Source organism: Amorphotheca resinae (genome assembly GCF_003019875.1).
Source record: "Amorphotheca resinae ATCC 22711 unplaced genomic scaffold M430scaffold_4, whole genome shotgun sequence".
Classification (NCBI taxonomy): Eukaryota; Fungi; Ascomycota; class Leotiomycetes; order Helotiales; family Amorphothecaceae; genus Amorphotheca; species Amorphotheca resinae.
In genome coordinates, this window is record NW_020194474.1 from 212,352 (window position 1) to 228,188 (window position 15,837).

At 52.2% G+C, this 15,837-nt stretch overlaps 4 protein-coding genes across 4 annotated transcripts; 2 read left to right on the plus strand and 2 right to left on the minus strand.

Annotated features, from left to right (window-relative positions):
* Positions 1 to 7,665: 7,665 nt before the first annotated feature.
* M430DRAFT_49097 (hypothetical protein) lies at positions 7,666 to 10,802 on the plus strand (the record flags this gene model as incomplete). Its single annotated transcript, XM_024868042.1, has 3 exons — positions 7,666 to 8,180; positions 8,240 to 8,597; positions 8,685 to 10,802. The coding sequence occupies 3 exons, from the start codon at positions 7,666 to 7,668 to the stop codon at positions 10,800 to 10,802; spliced, it is 2,991 nt and encodes a 996-aa protein (XP_024722057.1).
* Positions 10,803 to 11,934: 1,132 nt separating this feature from the next.
* On the minus strand, positions 11,935 to 12,876 carry M430DRAFT_33971 (hypothetical protein). The gene is made up of 3 exons (XM_024866464.1): positions 12,651 to 12,876; positions 12,449 to 12,570; positions 11,935 to 12,389 (listed from the first exon to the last, which is right to left on the minus strand). Exons 1-3 carry the CDS (start codon positions 12,723 to 12,725, stop codon positions 12,299 to 12,301), a joined length of 288 nt encoding a protein of 95 aa, XP_024722058.1. The 5' UTR covers positions 12,726 to 12,876; the 3' UTR covers positions 11,935 to 12,298.
* A 166-nt stretch (positions 12,877 to 13,042) lies between these two features.
* M430DRAFT_33972 (hypothetical protein) lies at positions 13,043 to 14,559 on the plus strand. Its single transcript, XM_024866465.1, has 5 exons — positions 13,043 to 13,220; positions 13,279 to 13,718; positions 13,775 to 13,809; positions 13,896 to 13,976; positions 14,036 to 14,559. The coding sequence occupies exons 1-5, from the start codon at positions 13,078 to 13,080 to the stop codon at positions 14,423 to 14,425; spliced, it is 1,089 nt and encodes a 362-aa protein (XP_024722059.1). The 5' UTR covers positions 13,043 to 13,077; the 3' UTR covers positions 14,426 to 14,559.
* Positions 14,560 to 14,919: 360 nt separating this feature from the next.
* Positions 14,920 to 15,669, minus strand: M430DRAFT_33975 (hypothetical protein). Its single transcript, XM_024866466.1, has one exon. It carries the CDS (start codon positions 15,627 to 15,629, stop codon positions 15,084 to 15,086), a length of 546 nt encoding a protein of 181 aa, XP_024722060.1. The 5' UTR covers positions 15,630 to 15,669; the 3' UTR covers positions 14,920 to 15,083.
* Positions 15,670 to 15,837: the final 168 nt, after the last annotated feature.

Genomic DNA, 15,837 nt, shown 5'->3' on the forward strand with positions numbered 1-15,837 from the left:
AGGATTTTCTTTTCCCCCCCCCCCCCCCGGGGGGAGGGAGAGAGATGGGGAAGGGGAAAGGATACCCCCTTATTTTTTAGGACAGTGCTTGAATGTGGGAGGTAATCATGCATATATTAGGTCTGAATAAGATATTCGAATACATTTCCATGTCCATATCCATATATACCACTCCTGCAACGCACACACGCTCATCCTCTTACCTAAGGTACCTACCTATAAAGCCCGAGATTTATTCCCTGCTTAAAGAGATGAACTGGTCCGGCACACCCGTGATATTCCTGTTTGTGTTCCGGGTTCCTTGATGATGGATGTTTTCGTTTTCTCATTTGGTGTGTAGATTTCGATATTCGTCTCTTGCATCTCCTTTATTATTCGCTTCTTCGCTTCTTCGCTTCGACCCCCCTTTTCTTTCGACAAACTGGAAGACCCTCGTCTTTGGTCTCTTTCCTCTCCTTCTTAGTCTTATCGTCGATCCTGGGTCGGGCCTATCCAGAGCATTTGTCGCCTTCAAATAGACATTCGGTTCCCCCCCCCCCACAAAAAACAATTCTCTCTCGAACGCCTCTTCACATCGCCCTCCCTATTGCTCCCTCCTCTTGCTCTGCTTTCTCGGCCTGATTACCAGCACCAGCACCAGCACCAGCACCAGCCTCAACATCAGGCACCACGCCCCTCTTCCATGCCTCCAACGTATTCCTCTTCTCCCTCCGTTCCTTCTGCATCGTTTCCTCCTTCTCCCGCTCCTCGATTCCATACCCAGTACCCTGGATCCTAGCCCTAGAACGCTTGCCATAACCGCCCATGCTCCGTCTCACCCATCGTAGTGGTTGATTCGACGCGGTGCTGTCTTCGGTGGACAGTCGGGGATCTTTGAGGGAGGGTTGGGGTCCGAGATGGGCGCGGTGGTGCTTTTTCTGGAGCGTGAGGAGAAGTGCGAGGAGGAGGGCAATACCGAGGACGGAGAAGACGATTATAAGAACAAGGTGCGTGGTGTTGACGTGGTGTTCAGAGGGGGATGGGGTGGGGATGGGCCTGCTGGTTGAGGTAGGTGCTGACTGGAAGGTGTGAGATGTGGATGTGATGATGTTGAGCGTGAATGTTGATATATGAGAGGAAGGTGACGAAGGCTCTGTGGTGTTGCTGCTTATGTTGATATCGGAGGGAATGGAGGGAGTGGAGAGGGTGGTATTTGAAGATGTCACGAGGATGAACGTGAGGAGAGGCCGTGCGCCCAAAGTGAAGAGTGTTGAGACTGGTGAGGGAGTCGAGGAAACCAGTGTGCCTTGCGCAATGAGTGAGATACTTGAAGCAACCAGTGTGTCCGATGTAATCGGGGAGGGACTCGAAGAAATCAACGTGGCTGGTGTAATCGACGAGGAGCTCGAGGCAATTAACGTAACTGGTATTATCGCTGGGCGGCTGGAAGCAATCTGCGTGACTGGTATAATCTGTGCGGTCAAGGTAAGGAAAGAACAAGAGAGCATGGAGAGATACTTGAAAGCCTGGTTATGAGGAGCCATGGCTGATGATGACAATATGAAAAGGAGAGTTGGAGAGAGAACTGAGAAGACATGGCGCGGAGGAAGCAATTGACTTGTCCTTTGAAAGCTTTGTATGAATGAGGAATATTGTTGTCGTGGACGGTTGCGGACATGGTCGAGGGAAAGACAAAGGAGTCATGGGAGGTGGCAATCGACGAAGGACAAGTACGGCCAATGGATCGAAGGGGTGAACAACGAACGAACAAAGAGGACTTCTATATGTCGACAAAGTCCAGACGACCACGACCACCTCCCCCCACCTATCCCCATCGGATGGAGACAACCCTGTTGTGGGGGAAAAGGGGACTTCCCCGCAGTCACGTGCGTATGTCCATAAAGCACACGTGATTATACCGTTTGGATATGTTTGTGCAAAGGAAGAGCCGGTGGTTTGAGACTAAAGCCAGAAGTACAATCAGAACAAGCCAGTACAGAGATAACGGAAGAACCGATAGAAGATAGGCTCTGAAGAAAATTGACGCACAACGGCGAAGGGCTTCATTTGTATCTGGAGAGATCTTCAACGCCCGCCGCCACACAGATAAGAAATGCTGATCCTCCGACGTAAACTGCACGGAGGAGCCCTATCTATAGTCTCTTTCACTATCGCCCTGTGCAATCTTTTCAAGATATGGCTACTAGCGGTCGCCGTTAGGAGATGCGATGCATAGCATTGGGGCAATCGACTGGCTGGGACTTTATCGAGTTTATCTGAGTTTATCTCTGATTATCTTCGGATGACTGCTGCACCGTCGCTCTGCGTGTGCCTCTGTGCCATTGAGAGCATCGAGTTGCCTATTGCAGTCAATGGGACCATGCGATGTCTTTCATCCGCAGGCCTTGCTGTTGCGGTTCAATCAACGTTAACTGCTCTGCCGGCATGTCCAACAAGGTACGTCGTCGTTACATACCTAGTTGTACATGGCTGCGTACAAGTCCGAGAGGTATAGATATCGATCCGATACCGACGAATTCTCTATCTCTTCTGTTTCTTCTGTTTCTTATTTTCATTTTTATTTTCATTTTTTTCTTTCTCTATCGCTGTCTCTATCGCTGTCTCTATCGGTATCGGCATCGCGAAAATCTCAGTGCGCTTGTCATGTCAGGGGCGATTAGCACATCGTATTGTGTGCGATTCTGCTAGGATGAGATCATCATCGCTGCGCGCCGGGTCGAGGTGAAAAGAAACAGGAGGCATGGCGTATGATAAGGCGCCATCGTGAGAAGTTTATTTAATGGTCGTGTGCCCTCCTGCTTTTCGCCTTGGATCTTTTCTTTGCTCTACCTCCCTTGCAGGCCTCTCTTACATACGAATGCCATTGGACTGGGTTAGGGGCCCGTCACATGACCGTCTACGATGAGACCCTGGGAGTCACGGGAGGGAAGGAAGGGCGTTGGCTTTGACTTTGAGTCTTGAGTTTGGACATTCTCCTGGCCACCACCAACTGGATATCCCCCATCCAAGGATCCCTCTGCCGCCGCCCTTCTCTCCATACTATTGCCTACGCAAAGGCTCCTCGATGATCGAAACCCACCAAGTCACCGCCCAGCGCGACGGCAAATTGCTTCCTTCGGCGATCCCAGCGCCCCCCACAGGCCCACGCCCGTCCACGCCGTCCACGCCGTCCACGCTGTCTCTTCTCTTTCTCACTGGCCGTCGCACCAGCCGTGGTATCACGTATTTCTCGTTCAGATCTGCTGTGCATGGCCATCCAAGTTCCAGCGATCCTACGGAGGTGCACTCCAGAGTCCAGTGCTGGAACACCCCCCGAAGTATATCCGCCTCTCACCACTCACCATCCTCCTTCCTCATCTCCATCCTCGAAACCTGTGCGATCACCCCCACGCAATTATACTCAGACTACTGTGACAGCAGGCATCTTGCGAAGCGTTATTGACATGTTCTTATTACTCTTCGACACATGCCCAACGAAGCAACGGCTAGAACCGGGATTATCATTCGGCGCAGCGCTGCTCATCAGGAATAATATGGCAGAGACCACGGAGACACATCCTCATTTTCACATCGCCGGCTTCGAAAGAGTACGTGCGTATATTTAGTCCCAGGCTCCCTGTAGGAAAGTGGGTGAGGTCTCATGGAGCAGTGGAACCGCGACGACTGAGACAACAGACCTGATCCCAGCAGGACCCTCTCGCTATATCACATGCAATATCATGCGACTACTTGCAAGTACACATCACAGAGTAAGCATCGCCAGGCGCGCTCCGTGGTGAGGGAACAGTCTCAACGACAGAGCAAAGGTATGTGCCAAGAGGCTGGATCGCAGTCTGCAGAAAGGATCTTGTCTTTTCTTCAAATCCAGGGGCTAGAAGGCTAGAACATCCCACACATTTTCCCATAGCCGCCTGACTCGTATACCGATTGCTTTTAGGCCGCCGAAGCACTTGGCTATTTCAGCATGGACGGCCCCACTCCAACAAGAGTCCCTCAGGGCCTCAGGGCCTCCAGTACTAGTCAGCACTGTACTGCAGTAGCCGGTACAGAAACGCGCAGGACTGCAAGTTAACTACTGTACTGTACTCCGTCCAGCACTCTGTCAACGTCTGCACCATCGGCCCCACCAGTCCAGACGACCTGTCGGTATGTGTGCATTTGTGAGGTTATTATTGATATCGGTAGGTATCTAAAGTTGATTACTGTACTATGGGCCGCCACGCTCACGCTTCGGCCCTCGGAGCGACGTGCGTGAACCATCCCATTATTCAGGGAGGAAGCGAGGAAACCGGCTGCACAGCCTTTGTGAGCGTCTGGCAATTTGCTGACCTATGATTACTAGAGGATCTAAGCTTCCCGACTATTTCCGAAGCTCGCTCTAAGCCGGGGCAGCATGAAGCTAACGTGCCGTGATCGTCCTGGTCCTCGTGGGAACTTGGAAGACACGCAATAATAGGCAAAACCCCAGCCTCCCTCCCATCTACCTAGGCTGGCTCCTTTACAAGTCCACAACGGACTTAGTTGTATTAATAGCAGTTGAGATCGGCAAGTTCTGTAGGAACATCGTTGAGTCGCCAAGGCTCTACGTATTATTGTGTACAGGATGTTCAGGCTGGCGCACAGGATGATGAATGAAGGCTGCACATCTTAGGAAAGCCCATCATCGTAGCTCTCTTTCAGACTGCTAGGCTTCGGGGGATCCGTTCTTCCACGAACTTGTATCCACCACCAACCAGAGCAGCGATTTCCCGTCGGGCCGTCGCCGACACACTCTTCAAGAGTTCAAAGGTCAAGGGCTCACGCTCATATTGGTCCGGCGCATCTTGACGTCAGGATCGGTGTGTATCCAGAGAACTTTATATCAAACGTGCACCCAACTGCATCAACACCAAGGAGCTATGCTCCGTAGCCTGTAGCAGGCTGGCGCTTCAGAGTTCCGGCCAATCCAAGGTAATGAATAGCTCGCTACTAATGTACTCCGGTAAGCCCTTCTAAAGCGATTCTAGCGATTCTAGCCACCATGCTTCAGGGACGCCACGGCCCACGGGTAGTAGGTCTGACGGCATGGATGTTGGTTGCTATTCTACGATCTGCAGAGTCGGTATTCGCCTGTATTCGCCTGTATGGAATCTTCATCGGCGAGATTCAGTAGAGAGAAAACGGCCGGGGAAATCCTCGATTAACTTCTTAACCCCTTACCTTCGCCAGCACAGCACTAAAAGTCAGGTCACGGCGGCACGCATTTTTGGTGGCAATCGTAACGCTGTAGCAGCAGCAGGCTGCAGAAGTGCAGCATCCGCCAAAACACTGGTGGGGTGGTTGACATCTGCACCAGCAGCACAGACACGAGCTCTGATCAGGGTAGGGGACATGGCCGGCCGTGCAACGCTTGCCTCGTGCTAGATGAACAGAGAGGTTAGGGGGAAGGGGAAAGGGGACCGGGGAGGGGGAGAAGGCGGGGCCCATCCCTCTTCCCTTCTCTCTCCTTTCCTTCATACTACGGAGTACAAGTGGTAGACTGGTAGTCCAGCCTTTTCCTTCCATGCATGCAGCCTTGCTGCCTTGCTCGCCTCTTTCGGACATAAGAGGAATAATGGGCTTCGAGGCTGCAGCAACCTGGTTACTGCCGAAGAACTTTTAGAAAAAGGCAAATCCCCCTAGGTGCCCAATGATAGGTGCGCATTGGTGCGGGAGCCCCTAGCTCTATTGAAAGTTGGAACCCTGGAGCCTGGAGGGCGGCGCCGCCACCACCAACGGAGGTGCTAAGGTAGGAGGAGCGCCGGCCATATCCCAGCTAGATTCGAGAATACAACGTAATCGGGAAAATGGGTGGCTAATTCGAGCGCCGGGCGGGGCATTTTCGCGAATTAACACCCTGGGCCTGGGAGCTTTAGATGTCCGGCAGCAGTCCAGAGGCCTCAACAGGCCATTTCATGCAGAATTAGATGGCAGGTAGAAGGCTGGAAAGACGACTCCGAGTGAGTAGGGCTGGAAGTGCCGGCCGGTTCAGAGGATGCATGAGGGACGAGACCTGGTGTTCCCGTGTGCTGTACCTCGATGGAACAGGGTGGTGTCTCTCAGCCGTGCTCCTCAGCCGTGTCTTGGGAGGGGGAGGAGTCGGCGGGTCTCGATATACCATATATGGACATTCCCGGGGATGGCGGCGAGCATGGTCGAGCGAGCTCCAGGAATCCATGATCCGTCAAGCATCCCACACAGGCCACACCCTTCCTCTGTCAGACTGTCACACACTACCTCAGTGCTAAATACCCCCACTATGTGGTCCGAACGGCGGATGCAGGCATTCTCCCACACGTCCCACGGCACGACAAAGCGGCGACGACTCGCCCACCCAGTCAGGTTCGTTGCAATGCAAATTCAGGGTTCAGATCCAGCAGCCATGTTCTGGTGGGCTTGTACCCCGTACCCTCCCCCATCGCCCACACACGGACTTACCACTGGCTCCGGGCAGCAGTAGTGTACGCCATCAACTCTCTTGTCTGTAATTTGCAGTTCTAGGTCGTGACCCGCCCCGTTTCTACCATCGCGTCGCGTCGTCGGTAAGGAGTAGTAGTACGGAGTAGTAGAGACAGTTGAGCACTGTAGTCTGTATGCCTCCCTCCGTACAGGATTACTCGGCCGTGCCCGCGTGGCCATGGCGGGCTCGAGGACTGTCCTTTCGTATTGTCGTATGCCACTTTTGTGTACTGCGTGAACCGTGAACCGTACGAACCTACCTACACAGAGCCTTCCTTGCCTTGCTCATTCCACTCTTTCGAAAGATTCCCTTCCGAAGATCCCTTCTGTGACCTGCCCCCCCACGCCCTGCTCCAGAGTCGAGACCTTAGACCTGCTGCTTGCCCCTCCATGTTCTGCTTGCCCGAGGCCCGAGTCGTCGAGCTGCTGGTGGTGAGCCGAGCGGGAGGAGTCGATTAGTCGTAGTGGAAGTAGATGCTGAGCCGAGTCTCACGGTTGTAGACTGAACTCCGTAGAGTAGTAGCTACCGTCCCGCGCTGGAGTACTGTAGTCGAATTTGGAGAGGCTTTGGGATGACCAGGCCCGCGCTAGAGAAGAGCCCTTGCAAGTTGTTCGCCACGCTTTCACGACTCCATAAAGCACCGCTGCATACGACCCCCACTGGCCACTCAGAGGCGCTGCTCCCAAGTCTCCCAATTCGCCCAGACTCCACCCATTCTTCGATCCGCCTTGAGCACTGTCCTCTGCCGTACCGTCCTTCACGGACCAGACTCTGCTGCCCTTCTGCTGCCTCTGCTGCTGCTGCTCAATCGGTGATGTCGACGCCGACTCTTCCACGACACACCAACCGTTGACCTTCTCCCGCCCCCCTCGAAGAGACATATCCTTTGTTTGCGCTGCGATCCCTTCTCCAGAGCAGAGCCGTCCCCTTCCCGACCACTGCGACACTCCCTCGCGTACGGAGACCCTAGCCTCGAATCCTCGCTCGCTCCATTTTGCGGAGGCCGGAGAGCTCTTGGGGCACAGCGACGAAGAGAAAAAGGAAAGAAAAAGCATCTCCAACATATAGCACCTGACCAGCAGAACCTTCCCCAAAAAAATCCTGGCATCCCCCGACACGGCCGTTGTGCTCTCTGTCCACCATTGCATAACGAGGTGAGGTTCCGGGCGGGGTGTCGCCTCCACGAAATGTCTGGAGCGGCGGCACAATATGAGGAGCGTGGGGGACTCCTGCGACCATTCCACCCTTCGTCCGACACCTTCAATCCGAGCGGAGAGGCTCGATGCAATCCTACAACATCCTCGACGACATCCACAGCAGAGCACGACTTTCGATTCCCTCGAAGACCTGCCGATCGACCCCAGCCGCAAGCAGAACCGACTCCCAAATCCGCCACTCCCCGACCCGGTACCAGCGCAAACTCGGGCGCGAGCACTCTGGACAAGCTGGATCTTCCGGGGGAGACCATTGCGCGCAAGGATTTGCTGCGCGACAGCATCTTTCCTACCTGGAAGGACGATGCCGCTGGCGAGGAGCTCGATAGCCCGGACGAGATGCAGAAGAAGGACCCGCTGGCTACGCAGATATGGAGGCTATACAGCAAGACCAAGAAGCAGTTACCCAACCAGGAGCGGATGGAGAATCTGACATGGCGAATGATGGCAATGAGCCTGCGGAAGCGTAAGCAGGAGGAGGCTGCCCGGTATGTTCTGCGCAAAGCACTCTATTGTGGAGGGAACATTATCTCTGATACTCTTCTAGCAAGCAATCCAAGCAGACCAATACCAGTGCACCCAGTGGAATCGCCCAGCTGAGGAGGACCTCAGACCAGACGGCCGAACAACATCAAGACGCAATGAATCTCGACGATTTCATCTTCTCCGAGAGCATATCGACGCCCGCCGGTCTGGGCGCCTCCCCTCCACCAGAATCTACTAAGGAATCACCAGAGAAATCATCGAACGCGGTGGCGTCGGCGATTCCCATAAAGATGCGGAAGGAATCTGCCCAGTTTGCAATCCCCCAGTCCGTTCCTGTTCCTCATCACAACCCGCGGACCAACGAAGAGTTCAACTATGTGCAAAGACACGTTCGGAAAACAAGCATCGACGAGAGACGAGTAAGTGACTTACCGCCCCTCTGGGATTATGCTTCCCTATTCTACTCCATATCCCATACTTATACTCCATATACTGACAATTCACAGCCTCGGAAGCGACCAGCCGACTTCTCCCCCCTAGTACCAGCTGTGAACAGCATCATGATACCTCATGATCCGGACCATGACGAATATTCCCTCGACCAACCACACCCCCCGATGAACCACCACGGTAATCTGGGCTTACCCTTTCAACTAGATACATTTAACATGGATCATGATCCGATAATCACCTCTGCAGGACCATTCCAACAGAACTTCTCATTCTCGCCATCAGACTCTCCACTCGTCCAACATGGCCCCTTCTCTTCAATGTATAATAACACTTCGATGCCCTCTTCGTCTCTGAACTCGAACGATTACTATTCCCCTCCTGGGAGTGCCTATCCATCGGCCGTTTCGACTCCGCAGCCCATCCCGGAAAACGAGCAGCTATATTTCAATAATCATGACCTAAATATGCGACCCCAACGGCCTCACGCATTCAGCCACGGGCCCTCCAGCCTGTCGAACTCGATGGCGCCACAATACATGTACAACTCCAATAGCAGATCCATGTTCACCGCTGTTACCAGCGCCGGTCCTTCTAACTCATTTAACGCTTCCGGGGCGTTTAGTGGGATCGCCCAACATATAGACCCTACCCAGGTCTTCCATTCTGACAACCGTGCACGATCGCCTGGCGGCCAATTAGGGCAGGAGAACATGTTTAGCTTTGGGGGAGATTCGGACAATGAGGACGAGGAGGGAACAGCATTCGCGGACCGAACACTTCTGATGCAACATGACTTTGCACAGTCTCCAATGGAAGAACCAGGCATGGAAACGGGATCTGGCGGAGGATTGCAATGGGACGCTACTTTGTCAGGGCAGTTCAACACGCAAGCTGCCAGATATCCAGGTGGTCCACCGAGGAAACAAGTTACGATTGGAGGTGCTGAGATGGTCTCGCCATCTATCGATTGGGACGGCTCAGGAGGTTCTCTAGGTCGGGGTCACGGTTCCACCCAATCCGTTTCCGACACCCGAGCTAGAGGTGGTAATGACAGGCGGCAGAAGATTCCGCGAACATCATCAACTCCAAATGCAGCTTTGATGGGCTCCAGAAATGCCAATATATTTGATAATATTGGCCAATCGGATCCTAATTCCCCTCCTGAAGCGGGCAATGTATCCGGCTTCTCTTCAGTGGCCCCGAGTCGGCCATCCTCGCCCGGTGGCTCAAAGCACGGCTCTACGACAAACTTGGCAGGTGCTGCTGGTGCACAAGGCGAGAACGGCGTCCCAACGACCTGCACGAACTGCTTTACTCAAACCACCCCACTCTGGCGACGAAATCCCGAGGGACACCCTCTTTGCAATGCTTGTGGTCTCTTCCTCAAGTTACACGGTGTCGTACGACCCCTCTCACTGAAAACCGATGTTATTAAGAAACGAAACAGAGGCTCCGGGGCCTCTCTCCCTGTAGGTGGCTCTGGTGGCGCATCGACTCGCGCTTCCAAGAAGGTCGGAACCACTCCACAAACCAGTGGGCCAAACACAAGGAAGAACTCGATTGTGACCACAGCCCCCACTACTCAAGTTACGACTCCCACGAGTGGCCGTACCGGTAGCGTGAACGAAAGCCAGAGCCCACCTTCGATTTCGGGCTCGGCCGGTAATGGCGGGAGTACAGCTGGTAGTACACCGACTTCGTACCACGGCTCCGCAGGAGGATCTTCAGTTGGAGCAACTGGTGTCAGTGGTGGAAAGGGCGTGGTTCCCATAGCAGCAGCGCCGCCAAAGGATACCCCTGGACCAGGTGCAGCAGCATCGAGTTTACCGCGGATGAGTGCCAGCGTCGCTCCAAAGAGGCAAAGGAGGCATAGCAAGAGCGTGAGTGCCTCTGAGAACATGGATGTTGACTCGCCGGAGAACTCAACAGGATCCAACGAGGTTGCGAAATCAGTGGGTATGAGCATGATGAGTGGTGGAAGCATGTCCGATATTGGTCTTGCCAACGGATTCGGCATGGCGTCAAGGTCTCTGGGACAAGGAGGATTGGGAATGTCGTCGCTGAGCGGTATGAATTCACAGTCCTCCGGAATCTCCCTCTCGGGACAGAACGGCGTTGGAGGATCGGGCACCGGCCCTCAGGAATGGGAGTGGTTGACGATGAGTCTTTGATTCCCCATCTCGGATTTACGAGATCGGATGGCATGGCGTTTTGAAACCTTTTTCGCGAGCGCTTGACTTAAACACTACGGCGACTGAGGTGTCTTCGTTATTTAAACTGGGGAATCGGTTTTGGCTACACTTCTGGCTTTTGGGGGACCTCGTCTTTTTTCACGTTAAACCTATATACAACGGGGGAGGAATGTTTGCGCCACAACGTCACACGGTTTTGGGATACAGGGAACTCTTTTTTTGCTGCTTTTTTTTGGAAATTCTTTTGATACCATCGTTTGTTACAGGCCCCCTTTTTTCGCACGGTGCTTGCTTCGCCAGGTCAGGCAGGAAACGGGACGGTCCGGGGGGTCGGGAGGCGGTGTTGTCTTTTAACGAAATCTTGCGCGGCGGCATCATTCTGGTTTTTTTTGGCTTGAAATAGAGACTTTGAAAGAAGAGCGAGCGAACGGGCTAGAGACATTTTTTTTTTCCGCTCGTCCACCTTTACATTTCCTGCCCCCCCATCTTCTCTCTCTCTCTTTTCCTTTCCTTTCATGATGAGCTGATGAAGTAAGCGTGGGAGGTCAAGGCGAAATACCCCGGGATGTTGCAAATGCAAAATGCAAATGAAAGGACTCTGGCGTGGTGGAATTATATTTATATATATATTATTATTTGATTTTTAATATATATACAATATAATAGATACGTTAGGCCTTTTTTACTCGTACCTACCTAAGCTTTGGGATATATATAGTGTCGTCGTATTGTTGTTGTGCTGGTGGGTAGGTAGTATATATAGAGAAGAAGGTTTATATAGCGATGGTTTAAAAGAGGATAATTAACATGTCTGCGTGTGTGCATGTGACGATTGGGGTTGAATGTGCGAAGGGGAAAGGAGGAAGAGAGAGAGAGTCCTTTTCTGGGGTTAGAAGAAGAGGATCAAAAGATAGATGAGAAGAGGTGGAAAGAAAGAAGCGAGGAGGGGGAGGAGGGGGGTTGGGGATGAGAGATAGGGATTATTTATGATTTATAAGGTGTGTGTAAGAAAGAAGAAGAGAGAAACCTTCCCCCCCCCCTTCCTTCTTCATTCTATACCTTAGGTAGGGGTAGGGTATACATATACATATGTATAGCTTAATAGGCACAATGCAGCAAAACCATTCATTCCTCTCTCAACCCCCCAACTGCTGAACGGTAGCTGAAGATTATAGATAGATCAAAGACAAGAGATGATATAATCTAAGGTATCTATTTCCCCAGAAATAGTAAACCCACACATCCCCCCTATCCACCCAATTCCCCCCTCCCCACAGCTTCATAATCTTAAGATCCAGTCAGAGAACGAATATTCCGGTCTCTTATCCCCCCCACATCCGCCTCGACGTTCACAAACGGATCCGAGCTGAGCTCCTCCCCTCGTCCGCGATCCGTTATTATATGAATACAAGGACGTCCAGACGGTCGGGTCATGTATATCATATGTATGCGCTCCTTATTTCCTCTCACAACAATCATGTTTCCCCTCCTCTCTGTTGCTGCTGCTGCGCGTTCGCCTGTCCAGCTATCGTCTCCTCGCCTAGTACTTTACTCGCTGCCATGAACCTATCCATCACTCAGCCTTCTCCCCCCTCTATACACAAAAACATAAAAGGCAGACTCACAAACCGCCATGGAAAGCGCCCAAGCCACGGATAGACTCGGCCTGGACGCTAGTCATCCGAAGCAAGTTCTCGAGATCGGCGAGGTTGGCTGAGAGCTGGGCTAGTTGGGCGTGTAGATGGGACTTTTGGGTGTGTGTTAGACAGATGTAGATTGTACTTTTTTGCGGGGGATTTGGTTGGAAAGGGGAAGGGGGAGACGAACTAGTTGTCGTGGTTTGATACTGCTGGGTGCGGTGGAGAGGCGGGGGCCGCTGGTGGTAGGGATGCGCGTCGTCATGTTGTGGGTGTGCGAGGAGTTCGCAATATAGTTGTCAGGTTCTTCGTGGGTGAGCAATTGATGGGCGGGGATTGTATATGTATGTATGTATGTGCAGGAGATGATCGTATTGCCTTGCCTTGCGTGGTAGAGGTGGAGGTGGAGGAGGTGGGGGAGTAAAGATTGAAAGTAACATCAGACATCGCGTTTCGCAAGTAAACAGCCAGCCTCGTGCACGGACCTTTCCATTCACACATTCTCGCACGTGATTGGCACCCCCTTTCCATTCTTCTCCCTTTCGAGTTGTTGGCACATATATATATAGGTACCTCTATAGACGTTATCGATAATTCAAAAGAACATCTTTCGCAACATGGCTCTCAGTATTGGACAGGTACTCAAAGGCCGCACAGCTTCCTACCATATCACGAAAGTTCTCAAAGCCCCAAACGTCTTCCAAGCCAAAGTGATCCCTTTCGAGACCCATCATCAATTGACAACCCAACCCGTCCAGCTGTGCAGTATCGCCTTTCTAGCTTGCGTGACTTGATAAAAGCTGATACCTACCATACAGAGCTGTGATAAAAGCCCGCTTATGTGGAAAACCAACAGATCAGTATAATCGCGAGCTGCATACCTACGCATTGCCCAGCGTCGCACAATCAGCGTACATTCGTGCTCAGCTAGATCTCATAGGCCACGACGGGAATAGTCCCCAAGAAGAGCATCCTAGTGCTAATAATCCTGGATCTCAGAAAGATCTCTTATCACGTCCGCAATCCCAGCCTCAATGTATGGTGTTTGAGTGGATGGATACCGATCTCTGGCAGCTGCCGTCCAAACCATTCCGGTCCGGTTCGCCATTGCCACGTCTAGTAGCGCGAGCTGTGCTGGAAGCCCTCATCGTGTTTGATAGTGAAGACGGAGCTCACGCAGATGTTAACCCGAACAATATATTTGTTTCTGGGGTGGACAGCGCTTCCCCCATTGTCAAGCTCGGGGATCTAGGCGTTGGTGAGTTTGCAACTTCGGATCCAACCCAGCATCAAACTAACCCTTTGCTCGCTCAGCCGTGGGTTCGGGTTCTATGCCTAGACGTTATCAGGTAATGCTCATATCCAAATCAACTGACTGGGGATGATCAGTTCGTCAAATATATAGATAGACACAAGCTAAATATTCTTGTTTCAGGGTCTGAGTATCCGAGCCCCAGAAGTCTGGAAGAACATTGGTATAACGCCCAAGGCCGATATATGGAGTCTCGGAGTCACTGTGAGTTTAATTTATATATATACACCCTTTCTTTCTCCAGCACTGAATCCACTCCTCAGCTAGCCCACTGGATAGCCTCGAAAGTCATCTTTGGTCCAAGCGGCAAGACCATAGAAGGCGAAACAGAGGCCTTCTGCATCGCGAAGATGATGCGGCTGATGGGCCCTCTTGGAGAGCCTGAGCCGAGTAATCAAGAAATCGTTGATGAATTTCACATTGCACAATTTCTCGAGCAGTCGACCTTTGTCCGGCCGGAGACGGGCAAGGAAGAGCAATATGTCAAGATTGGAAGTATTAGGGAAGAGTTGGAAGGTATAGAAGGTATTGAAAAAGGATGCGTTGATTTTATTTTGAGTCTTCTAGTTGTCGATCATGTAAAACGACCGTGTGCTAAGGAGGCACTCCAACATCCGTGGTTGCAAGCTGTTATTGAGGATGAATTGGATTGATTGATGTAAAGATAGCTAGCTTTTCTCTGTTCTGCGTACGATGCTTTTGATACCCCCCCTCATTTATTCGGCAAGTCTCTACTCTTGTATAATATACATACCTATCTACCTATACAATACCCGAAGTTGCGGAAGTTTAAATTCGAGATATCTTTATTGATGCTTGGCAGAATTCATCATATCTATATTGAATCAGCGTCTGCTTTCATTTCATAGAAAGACGGGAGAGATGGACATCCAGCGATGCCCCGTGTGTATCTGTGAAGCTCCTCCTCGGCAACTCTTCTACAGAGTTCAAAATCTGACGTGAAGTTCAGAAAGAAGGGGAGTTTGCATGCTCACCAGCGCCATTGTTTCGCGTTACCGACACGGATAAGAGATCAAGCAAGCTTGATTCTCCTCACTCTGCGAATCTGGGAAAAGATTGATGTGGAGAGAGAGGCAAACTTGTACAAGTTCAAGGAGCAATTGATATTCCTGTTCCTTGGAGTAACCACTGGCTTCATTCATACTTGTCATCATTGGATCTAGGATATTCCCATCTATCAAATAGCATCACTTGATACCCATCTTCGTCGCCCTTTTTTTCATAAAAAACACCTAACTATACATATCCTTGATCCGCCACGTTCGCCCAACTCCAGCGCCCTCCAGCACTTCAAATCGACGAACTCAACTTCAGATTGAGATCCTTGGGGACGACAAACAGTCCTTTCGCTTCCACACACACCCTCCCGTCCAGCGTCTCCAACCTGCCACTCGCCCACTGTTTCGAATCCGACGCGTCCTCTTGCAGCGGCATCGCTCTGATCACATAGAATGAGTTCGTGATGATCGGCTTTCGATAGTTGAGCTCCAGATTGGCAGTCACGCCTGATTTACCCGGGAATTGTTTGATCGCGCACCGGCCGAGGGATTCATCCATAAGCGTCGCCGTCACGCCTCCATGCACAACACCCGGCCAGCCCGTAATCGCGCCCCCCAACCAAACCACCGAGATAAACTCCCCGGTCCCATCGTTGTAGAAGATCCGCTGGAAGCCGCCGAGGGCCCGCGCCCCGGCGAGAGGGCCCGTCGTCAGTCTGTGTTCGCGTGATGACGGAGGCACGCTGCTGTACGCGTCGTGGTGGCGCCATTCCGGGTCCTCGGAGAGCGATCTCACGAGCGGCAGTCTCTCAGCTTCTTTGGTGAGGAACTCGACCATGAGTTTGTCTTCCCTTGTGTCGGGCAGGGGCAGCGGCGGTGGCACGACGACGAGCCGCACATATTGGCCAGTTGTGAGGCCGAGGAGGAGGAACAAGCTGGCGTATATGAAGGGGCGGAGAGAACGTTTTGATTTAGGTGGAGGGGTCGTATTATCGTTTGCGTTTTGAGCGCTGCCGAATTGAGAACGGAGGTCAATTGGTCTTGGA